Source organism: Trichoderma virens (genome assembly GCF_000170995.1).
Source record: "Trichoderma virens Gv29-8 chromosome Unknown TRIVIscaffold_3, whole genome shotgun sequence".
NCBI lineage: Eukaryota > Fungi > Ascomycota > Sordariomycetes > Hypocreales > Hypocreaceae > Trichoderma > Trichoderma virens.
In genome coordinates this window covers 2,573,956-2,584,810 of record NW_014013746.1, presented here as the reverse complement: position 1 = coordinate 2,584,810, position 10,855 = coordinate 2,573,956, and the positions used below count along the sequence as shown (strand labels likewise).

At 43.1% G+C, this 10,855-nt stretch overlaps 5 protein-coding genes across 5 annotated transcripts; 4 read left to right on the top strand and 1 right to left on the bottom strand.

The window, feature by feature from the left end:
• Nucleotides 1–1,307: 1,307 nt before the first annotated feature.
• Nucleotides 1,308–1,936, top strand: TRIVIDRAFT_143665 (uncharacterized protein; the record flags this gene model as incomplete). Its single annotated transcript, XM_014104611.1, has 2 exons — nucleotides 1,308–1,635; nucleotides 1,734–1,936. Coding segments are annotated over 2 exons (531 nt in total), but the record flags the coding sequence as incomplete, so codon positions are not given.
• Nucleotides 1,937–2,037: 101 nt separating this feature from the next.
• Nucleotides 2,038–2,672, top strand: TRIVIDRAFT_62546 (uncharacterized protein; the record flags this gene model as incomplete). The annotated part of the gene is made up of 4 exons (XM_014104610.1): nucleotides 2,038–2,101; nucleotides 2,175–2,223; nucleotides 2,271–2,365; nucleotides 2,464–2,672. The coding sequence occupies 4 exons, from the start codon at nucleotides 2,038–2,040 to the stop codon at nucleotides 2,670–2,672; spliced, it is 417 nt and encodes a 138-aa protein (XP_013960085.1).
• A 1,310-nt stretch (nucleotides 2,673–3,982) lies between these two features.
• On the top strand, nucleotides 3,983–5,125 carry TRIVIDRAFT_189581 (uncharacterized protein; the record flags this gene model as incomplete). The annotated part of the gene is made up of 4 exons (XM_014104609.1): nucleotides 3,983–4,052; nucleotides 4,101–4,733; nucleotides 4,782–4,945; nucleotides 5,093–5,125. 4 exons carry the CDS (start codon nucleotides 3,983–3,985, stop codon nucleotides 5,123–5,125), a joined length of 900 nt encoding a protein of 299 aa, XP_013960084.1.
• Nucleotides 5,126–5,423: 298 nt separating this feature from the next.
• Nucleotides 5,424–6,960, bottom strand: TRIVIDRAFT_189580 (uncharacterized protein; the record flags this gene model as incomplete). Its single annotated transcript, XM_014104608.1, has 3 exons — nucleotides 5,424–5,845; nucleotides 5,903–6,879; nucleotides 6,935–6,960. The coding sequence occupies 3 exons, from the start codon at nucleotides 6,958–6,960 to the stop codon at nucleotides 5,424–5,426; spliced, it is 1,425 nt and encodes a 474-aa protein (XP_013960083.1).
• A 1,562-nt stretch (nucleotides 6,961–8,522) lies between these two features.
• TRIVIDRAFT_62543 (uncharacterized protein) lies at nucleotides 8,523–10,408 on the top strand (the record flags this gene model as incomplete). The annotated part of the gene is made up of 7 exons (XM_014104607.1): nucleotides 8,523–8,696; nucleotides 8,748–8,805; nucleotides 8,862–9,148; nucleotides 9,203–9,616; nucleotides 9,668–9,852; nucleotides 9,946–10,117; nucleotides 10,172–10,408. The coding sequence occupies 7 exons, from the start codon at nucleotides 8,523–8,525 to the stop codon at nucleotides 10,406–10,408; spliced, it is 1,527 nt and encodes a 508-aa protein (XP_013960082.1).
• Between the last annotated feature and the right edge of the window lie 447 nt (nucleotides 10,409–10,855).

Here is a 10,855-nt window from a genome sequence, read left to right as displayed (position 1 = left end):
TTTTATATTATAAAATATATTAATTAATATTTTCTTAAATAATTAAATAATAAATCTTTTATTATTTAAAATATTAAAGTTTTTAAAACCTTTTAAATTATATTTTAAAAAAAATTTTTTTTAAAAATAATTATTAATATAATATAAATTTATTTAACTATTATTAAATAATAATTTATAATAAAAATTATTAAATATTTATTTATAATTATAATAATTAAAATAAAAATAATTTATTTAACTTTATATATTATATTAATTTTTATTAATTATTTTATAATTTTATTTTATATAAAAAATTTATATTTTTAATTAATTATAATAATTTTTTTAATATTATTAAAAAAAAAAATTAAATTTTTTTTATAATTTTTATATAAAATAAAAAAAATTTATTTTATTTTTATTTAATTAAAATATTAATATATTATTTATTATAAATTTATTATTAAAATATTATTTTTTTTTAAAAATAAAAATATAAATAATTATTTTATTTTTCTTTAAAATAAAAAAAATAACTTTTTTTTATTATTTATTAAAAGTTATTTATTTAATAATAGTAAAAGAGTTTTTTAACTAGGTTTTTTAAAGGTTAATAGAGACTGCTATTATTTTAAAATCCCTAGCAGAGGTAGTAAAAGTAAATATAAAAAACGTTTTATTTAATAGCTAGTTAAATAAAGTAAGGTTTTTAGTAAAAGGGTATCTAAAAGGTAGGGTACCTGTAGGTGTAGGAGGGAAGCTTATTCGGTATGTAAGTATAGCAGCGGCTTACACTTGTAAACGATTTGGGCCGAATACCTATACCCGCTACGACGGCTATGATGTGTTGGCAAAAGTAAGGAAAAAGTAAAGCTGACACAGAGCACCTTTGACGTGACTATATTCTGCATGTATTTAAATAGCATTGATTATTTACATATAAATAACCTATCTAGCTCCGCCGTGTGGCAATGGAAAACCTACTCCACGCTCTTCACTAGCATCATGTCCATCCTCCAGGAAAATCCAACTCACTACTTGACTTGCGCCATACAGTTCAACCGAATATCTGCTAGATTGAGAATGACGTGGCTGAGGGGGATGAAATTATTGCCACTTTTGTCTTCAGCGATAGGAAATCGGGTTGAATTGTTAAAAAAAGTCCATGAGGGAGCAGTTACTGGCGAGTTTGAGTCTACGCACGGTAATCTTGATGAGGCCAAGATTCACCCATATGCAAACAGCACTTCTTTTCACTGGTAAGTGGGAAGCAAGCAAGTTTAATAAACAGCCAGCCATGCCTAATGTACTTTAATAGGTAGTATTTTGATGCTAGGTCTGCTTCTTCAGATGCAAACGTTGTGTTTAGTTTTTACAACGCCGGACCAGAATGTTTAGGCTGGTTCACTGAGAGCAATCTATGGTTTCAAATACAAGGAAACTTTGTTAATGGCATTTCTTTTGGCAACTCATACGTTGCTGCAATTGACGCCATCATTGCTAATGATGCTAAAGGCCTGGCAGCAGAATGGAAAGGGTCTGGTGTCAGTCTTCAAGCAACTAATTTGGACTCGCTATTGATAACATATACTACAACAATGGAGATACCTAGCTTCGGTGTATACGGAACAGTCACGCTTCACTCGGTAAGTGTAATCCCCCTTTTTCATTTCTTCCTAGTTGTATTTCAATTAATAAATGATGATGTCCTATTGTAAAATTTTGCGCTCACTTTAGTTGGATTATAGCACCTCACTATCGTTGTGGGTTGAATGTTGCGGGTGTGAGTGAGGAGATCCTGCCAAATATTGGATGGGCTAACGCTGTTCCCGACGGTTATGCCGTGGTGGATCTTGTCATAAAAGACACGAAACTACAATTCAGAAACGGAATCGCATATCACGATAAGAATCGGGGCACTGCTCCATTGGCAGAAAACCTGGAGACGTAGTATTGGGGTCTCGCTCTTGCAAAGACCTATGGTGAGGACAATTATGCAGGCCGATGAAGAACTATAACTTGTATGAGTGAGCAGACTTGTTCCAGCCAGAAATGAGCTTCTCTCGAACGGATGAATACAGCACCAAAGCCACTAGCCAATACCTCAGTGCTAGAAGTAAGCATACAATTTCTTTTTTCGCTTCCTCCTACTATCAATAAGCACGTGCGTCGACTCATAAATGATACAGCTAAGATCATTAGTTCTGCTACCGCCTCCAACATTGGCTTTGGACAAACGTACAATCTCAATAGTTAGACTAAGGTGTCTCTACCTACGTTTATAGTGACCAAGTTGACAAGAAGTGGTTTAGTTTCAGCAACGCTGTTGCTTGCGATATCCTCTTGAACCTGAAGATGGAAAGCCAAGCATTCTTAGTAAGTAAGTTCTGTTACTTTCATTTTCTCCATTTGCTCATATGAAGTCATTTCGAATACCCGGAATCTCGGTAATTTACTCACGAATTTTATGTCTTGCAGTCTGCATTAGCCCCATGCTTGTCGCACTCGGTATCACCACTCTTACGCCGGTTTCAGAGTTCATATTTTGGTTTCAGGACGCTGTCTCCACATCTACCATGAGCACTCACTTCCGCGGCGAATCGATTACTGTTAAGCCCTCTCTAATTGACAATAATAATAGCAAGATATGCTACACTAAGGAAGGTCACTGGAAGACTTTGGCATAGGAATTATTTGTCTAACCGGATAGTCTATGTGTTGGTGTACCTATTACAAACCCTGTACTATAGGTTAATATAGCAGGTAGTTCCCGAAGGACAAACCTCTGGTTTTAGGTTTCTGTTGGAGGATAGGCCAGGTCGGATAATTGAGTATGTTATCACAGGGTTGCAAAGTTTTTTAATGAATTCAATTTTATCATTGTTCATGTTAACTGGCTATCCAACAATCTGAATTGGAGTAAAATGAATCGGAGTAACAAAAAGAATTTTATATCCAGCGGGCATTTCCTGATCGACTTACACGAATGTCGCTTCAGGTCGACGGTCCATCTGTGCCGACCTTGCCCAAATTGGCTGATCGGGCCAGGCAAATAACTACCTTTGCAAGCTAGTGCAGCTTAGACTCTCTTTGGCTGTAGTAGATACTGAGCAATGACAACTAGGATACCCCGCGTCTATGCCTAAACTAGCCCTGAAGATATCATCAAACCACATGTGTGAGGGATCACGATACCTAGACGCAAGGCACATAGCACTTGAAACTAAGTGCCTCGCTCCACAAGACGAAAATCATAGTTTGCTACACAGGGCGGCGATGCACCAAGAGTATATCGGGAGGAGAAATGGTACATGGAATTGGCATTTGGTATGGTGGTTGGGTGGGTTCTTCCACAATCTTTGCGGGCTTTGGTTGTTAGGCTGCAGCCTGCCGAAGGCCAGCGTATCGGATCCGATAATCCCGGCTAATGAAGCGCTGTGGGTGGGTTCCAATCGGTTCCGATCTCTTACACACAAGGTCTGGCATGGTCTTCACAACACCCCTTTCAGACTGTTGAATACCATATCAAATCATTCTAATTAAACCTCGCTCCAAGCCAACGCGCATATTTTTAGAATTGCATCGGCTTCAAAGAATTTTGCGGTACTTGGCAGAGTCAAGAATCAAGGCAGACGCCAAGCTTCCATAGCATGAGAACTCATTGCCTCGGTAGGTTTGTCACGTTGCTCCCACAGCCCAAACTCCTTCTTTTTAGCACCTAAACTTCCCGATGTTGTCACGCTAGGGGTGGCCCACAGACCCTAAACCACACTGGGGCTGAGGAGATATGGTCCTGATTCAAATGTCCCTGTTTGCAATTTTTAACAACACTCGGGAGAAGGCCGGATTGCTCACTTAGCCCCGAACAGTGCCTATATATATATATATTGTCTGCTGGTCTCTGAAGTTTCCGTTCTATATTCAGATAATCAGTCCTGTCCTTGTACTCACTACTACTACCTACATCTCTTGAAGGATTGTGCTTCTTCCAACGAAAATGCTACCAGAGAATTATTCCAACCGGCCGGTTGCCGTCCTAGGAGGTGGCGTATTGGGTAGACGCATTGGTTCGTAGCACTGCAAGACTCGAGATATAATTCAGGCTAACCTCTCAGCTTGCACTTGGGCATCTGCTGGATATGACGTCAAAATTCGAGAGCCAGATCAAAGCCAGCATGAACCTTGTCTCGACTACATCATGGAGAATGTCATGAAGTACCCTGCTGCCGGAAAGAAAAGTGCTGGAACTGTCAGAATATTCCAAGATCTTGACATGGCTGTCCAAACCGCATGGCTAGTCATTGAGGCAGTTCCTGAGAAAATTCAAATCAAAATAGACACTTTCTCGGAACTCGAAACTCATGCCCCTAAGGATGCCATTTTAGCCAGCAATTCGTCATCATACAAGTCTTCTGAGTTGCTTGGGAAGGTCAAAGACACAACGAAATCGCGAGTTCTGAACACACATTACTACATGCCTCCCGAGAACATGGTAGTTGAGCTGATGACAGATGGTTATACCGATCCAGACATCTTCCCTTTTCTAATGGATAGACAGAGAGAAGTTGGTTCTAAGCCGTTTTTCGCAAGAAAAGAATGCACAGGATTTATATTCAACAGACTCTGGGCAGCGATAAAACGGGAGACGCTATCCATTCTCGCTGAAGGAGTATCAACACCTGAGGAAATCGACACTCTCTTTATAGAATTAACAAGAAGCTGGGGAGGACCCTGCAGGTTTATGGATGGTTAGTATTCTCTTCTTCGTCTTAACTATTCCATTGACATGTGAAAAGCCGTCGGTTTAGACACCGTTGCCCTTATTGAAGACCACTACATCAGAGAGCGTCAGCTATCCTCAACTTATACTGTGGATTTCTTGCGTCGCGAATATCTTGCTAAGGGTAAACTTGGTGCAAAATCTCCTTGTGGTGGCCTCTATCCTCCTCAGCCCAAGAGCGTCGCGTTGGATTTGGGCCAGACACCTGGGATGCAAAACATTGTCTCTCAGGGAGAGATGCGGTTGCATTCCTCATGAGAGCAAAAGAGATGCTTGGTGCCATACTTATGCCTATTGTGGGCCACATACTTAACCTACGGAAGCTAGGTAATATGCGACAACTCCGCATTGCTGAACTAGGAATCTCAACACGGATATGACGCAAGATGGGAATCGCGATGCTGGCTATGGACGGGCTAGTCAGCTACAAAGGAGTTAACTGAGTGAATCACTTCATATACATCGTTAGATGCAAGTCCCTGAGATTGAGATAAAGCAATTGTTCTATGCCCATACATTTGATATGTCAATAATTATAATACATTTGATCTTAAATTGCATAACCGCTATATTGGTCGTGCAAATACGAGGGTAACTCCCTTTACGGAATTTAAGTATCCCCCAGTATCTCATTGTCTGGCCCTGCCGTGGCATATTTCTACCGAGCTGCTTGGACTGACTTTGAGCTTTGGGGGAGATGCCTCAATGCATATTCTAAAGTTGAGTTTAAGCTATCATATGACTCTTGTGTGATATTTTTATTCCTATAATCCCGGCCGATGGCTTTGCGCATGAGTTGCACACACGCGACCACATGATGCGGATAAGGGTCAATCGCGACGAGAGGAACAGTGAACGTGCGTGTCGTTCCGCTCCCCCGAGGCAGGCCTGGTGGAAGAGAATCGATAGCTCGTCTCAAGGTAATGTTATTATGAAGACCAAACGCCAGTGCATTCATGACAGTGTTTTCTGCTTCAATGCTAGCATCTTTGAGATCAACGAGCAAGTCATACCGCTCTACGACTTCTATCGTATCCAGTACCATCAGTATGCTCAAGTGGTAATGAAGCATAAGAGAGACTGGTTATGCCTTCGTTAGTCAAAAAGAATTGGTCTAATTAGGCATTGCATACTTACACCAACGAAGTTTTGTTTGCTGGCCAAGGAACTGCATACGCTTGTAGCATTCGTCAAGAAACGGACGAAAGGTAGTATCAAATTCCTTAACCGAACTGTTAACATAGGAAAGAGCCTTCCGAACTTCAGACTCGTCATGACCATCCCGAAGAGCCTCCCTGAAATTAGCAGCCAGTTTCCAACCTAACAGCTTCCAGCAAGCGGCGGCTGCGATAATCTCATTGGCCCTTTCGTCTGTCATCTCGGCACTACCAAAGCGCCAACTCTTCGAAGATTCATTGAACACGTTCAAGCAGGTCCGTACCAGCTTCCATGTAAATTCAGACTCGAAGCCGAAGAGGCCTGATGAGAGAAGTGGCCTGCAATTGAGCGTGAGAGACGCTGATGTGTCGAATGTGATTGCTGCCCAGTATGCGATATTTTCCGCATTAATAAAGCTAGAAGTGTCGACAGATTCAGGAGTGGCACATATGGAAGTCGAGCTCAACGACGGAAACACTTTCGAGCCACTGAATTGTAGATTTCTCTGTCGTGCTCGAAGAGACTGGACTTGTTGCAAACCCGCGTGGATGCAAACCTGTCCAGAGACACCATCCGTCTCCTCGTCTTCCGAGATACCCATCGGAATTGGAGTCAAGGCAAAAAGAAACAGGGACAGCATCGATCGATACGAGGGGCGATTGATAATTCTCAGCATGTCTCTTCGAGCTTGTCGCCACATCGTCTGGATTTGGTTCAGGTTATTGATGCCGACCAAGTCATCCGAAGAGGTGATTGGTAACCATCTTGCTGCAAAGGCAGCAATCGTATTGCGCAACGATTGTTCAATTAAAACATCTCTTTCCTTGTCCTGCTGGATCCACTGTTCTTGGGCCGAACCTTTGTTCCCTTCCGATGTCTCAGCCATATATCTGTCGAGGTATCGACACAAATCTGATATACTAATGTACCGTTCGGCGAGGTCATCTTGTCCGAATCTATCGCAGTGAGTTAAGGCTACCCTGAAGGAGCACTATTATGTTGTAGACTTACAGGAAAGGACAGCTATACCTGCCCATCCAAGACCCGAAAACGACTTCGAAATTTTGTCTATATAAAGTCTGAAGCCATTCAAAGTGAGAGTCGCTAAGTAGATGCGTCTCAGAGTACGAGGGGGAAGACACAAGGTCCGGCAAAGCCTCATCTAAAGGCTCAAATCGTGAGTATGGCGTAGGCCTGAATCGATGTTGCCAAAAATCATGGCTATTGATGGGAGCCACCTCTGGGGAAGGCGCATTAGTCGGCTCCTCAGCTGATACTTGATCAATGAGAAGATGGGAGGTTCGCCTACACCGGCTTTGCGATTTTGACGAATTAGTTGTATGCTTATTAGTAGAAGATCCCGCTTTGGCATCTTGGATCCACTGTATACGATGATTAGGTTCATTGAATCTTAGGAGCTTGATCTTGGTCTAACTTTGAATGTGCAGGCTCGATTCCGATTCAGACAGCGTGTACAGTGAGCAGATGGCATGCCAGCAACACTGCGACGGCTCTGTGCATCGCATGCGACGCGTGACCTACGGCACTCGTCACAACTAGAAAATTGGGTACGGCGGGTGACAACGCGGTCTCTCATGATCTGAGAATGGGTTAAAGTGGGCCTCTGGAAATAACCGATATGTACTTACACCACAGGAATCGGATCCGAATGGACATTAATGAGATCTAGGACGACTTGAGTGAGCTATAAAAAAAAAAAGAAGGATGTAAAATGGTCCAGAAAATCTCACCGGATCCGTTTCTCAGTTCTTTTTCTACTGGTGCTCCAAATGCGGGGTAAACGCGGGTCATAGAAAAAGCTGGGGAGAACCGGGGTATGAGTAAGAAACTGGAAAGTGATCTTATTGGTAAAACGAAAGCAAGGGAGCTCAGGGAAAAACCAGTGCCATCTCCCGTTTACAGTGAGGATTACCACGTAATACTACACTATCTGTTAAAGTGGCAACACAATGCAGCCGAACCGGATCAGACCGTTCCCCAACCAATCGCTTTAAGGTCCAATGGATGCTAACAGGGATCATCGGAACCGACATTAATCGTGGCGTTAAACGAGAATCTGCATGACTCGAGTATCCGTAGGTCATCAACGCCTACGAATAACACGCCTTAAACATTTCGGATCCGGATTACCGATCTTTAAGCTCAAATCAACATCCCACACACACCCAGACAGCTTCCCCTTGCAGACAATAGTTCGTCCAACAATGCGGGGGAGGACACTAAGAGCCATTCTCTTCGGACGTTGTGCCCTGCTTCCCCAGCTAATCATCTCTTGATTTGTCTAAACGCGTCCCCAAGGGCAAGCCACTGAGTGTTCACCAAAGAAGTATAGCAAACCAGGGCAGTTCGTTGGCCACAAGAGCCAAGACTGCAGGAGCATATATGACGTGGAAACGAGCATATTTCAACCTCTTGATGACCCCCTACATTCTGTTCTCAAGAAGCACCAATTTGTCAACTGGAGCTTTCAAGTTTCTCCTTTGCTGAGCCTCATGAGACTGAATCCCATCATCTCAACCAAGCCACACCAGCATCATTTAACTTAAGCCGAGGAGTATTGCCATCTTCTCTCAACATCATGGCTTCCTACGGTTCTCCCACTGAAAAAACTAATGTAATAGAAGCGGAGATTGCCAATGCTTCTGACCGAAGCGGGAAAGTTGAGATTGACGATGTAAATGGCATCAGGGCGGTTTCAAGCGCTACTCTAGAGTCTTTCTCTCATCTGGATGAGAAGAAGATTCTTCGCAAAGTATGTTTACTCTTACCTTACACAGTCGATGTTGCTAATATCGTGATGTAGATGGATCTTCGGTTAATCCCCATGCTTGCGATTCTCTATCTTCTCTCCTTCTTAGACCGTAGGCGCGATCAAAACACCCACTATATACATCGTACTAACAATGCTCATAACTAGGAGGAAATATTGGCAATGCAAAAATTGAGGGCCTCCAAGAGGATCTCAGTATGTCACCTGACCAATACAACTGGTGCCTTACTGTTTTCTTCTTCACCTATGCAGCTTTTGAGGTTCCCTCCAATTTGCTTCTCAAGAGGCTCCGTCCCAGCGTCTGGCTTCCCACTATCATGGTTGCTTGGGGTACAGTGATGACTCTAATGGGCATCGTACGAAACTACCACGGTCTTCTCATCGCACGCATTTTCTTAGGTGTCACTGAGGCGGGTCTGTTTCCAGGTGTTGCCGTATGCTTCTCTGACCATGTCTTCTGGATCGTCCTCGGCTAACAAAACTGTTAGTACTATCTAACCATGTGGTATTGTCGCCATGAGATCCAGTTTCGCCAAGCTTTGTTCTTCTCCGCAGCCTCAATCGCCGGTGCTTTTAGCGGCCTCTTAGCCTTTGCTATTGCCAAGATGGATGGAACTGCTGGGCTAGAGGGGTGGCGCTGGATCTTCATCCTCGAAGGAATTGCGACAGTTGCGGTGGCGGTGCTGGCCTTCTTCATCCTACAAGATTTCCCAGAGACGGCTACATTCCTCACTGAAGAGGAGAGAGCTTTTGTGGTGCTCCGTCTAAAGTATCAAGCCCAAGCGGGAAAACTCGACACAGATCAGGTGCAGGTTGCCCAGGCCGAAGAGTTCAGGTGGAAGTATGTCTGGAGCGCCTTTAAAGACTGGCAGATTTGGGTCAGCATCATTGTTTATTGGGGTGTAAGTATTTTATTAGTCTTTTGCTTCAGCAGGATTCTGACATTTGGCTAGATCGTTTGTCCCCTGTACGGAATCAGCCTCTTTCTTCCCACCATCATCAAAAATTTAGGATACACTTCGAACAAAGCGCAGCTCATGACGGTCCCTATCTACATCACAGCCGCTATCCTAGCTGTTGTCGTGGCATATGTTTCAGATCGCGTTGGAAAGCGAAGCCCCTTTATCATTACTCTTCTGTGTGTCATGATCATTGGTTTCTCCATGTAGGCTTCTCTCCTAACTACAACCAACCCCGTGCCTGTCACGCTGACCACTGTCCTTTTGTATAGGTGTATCTCATCTAGCAATCCCAAGGTAGTCTATGGCGGTGTTTTTATTACGGCCTGTGCCATTTATCCAGCTTTTCCTGGTGTCATCTCTTGGCTTGCAAACAACTTGGCCGGCAGCTACAAGAGGAGTGCCGGTATGGCAATTCAGATTGGTATCGGAAATCTTGGCGGGGTAGGCTCTTTTTTCTTCAATGCAATTCCGAATTAATGTTAATAATTATAATAGGCCATGGCAGCCAATTTCTACCGACAAAAGGACGGCCCTCGATATATCCTTGGCCACGCATTGGAGCTTGGATTCATTAGCGCTGGAATCGTCGCCGCCCTCATTTTAGTTTTTGCATACATGCAAATCAACAAAAGGCGGGAAGCCAAGGTGGCCCAGGGCGAGATGAATCAATACACTGTTGAGCAACTGTCCGGTAAAGGTGACAAGGCGCTAACTTGGAGATATATGTTGTGAGGAATAGGGAAGATGTTTGGACTGAAGACAGCTTGACTAATTTAAATTGGATACACATCTATTATCCGTACTTTGGACATTTCTAAGACCGTATGATAAAAATTGACACTTTAGAGATATTGCTGAGAGCTTTCCATTCCGTGCTCAGCTCAGCATCACCCTGTACAGTAATAATAGAGGGCGGAATACGGTCCGCATTTCTACCCTATATTAGCAAGGCTCAATAAAGAGATGCCCAAGTCAGTTTCCAGGAACACGCCCCACTTGCCTCGCAAATAACAATACACTTGGCCATCGGAGCACAATCCAGCGAACGCGGGGTGGTATCTATCCAAGATAGAGCGACACGACATCCGTGCCTTGTGCGCCAACCGGGGTAGCAGCTCTGATCTTCACAATTGGATGGCTAAACTGGCATACAACAAAAACGGATCGATTGGGATGGTT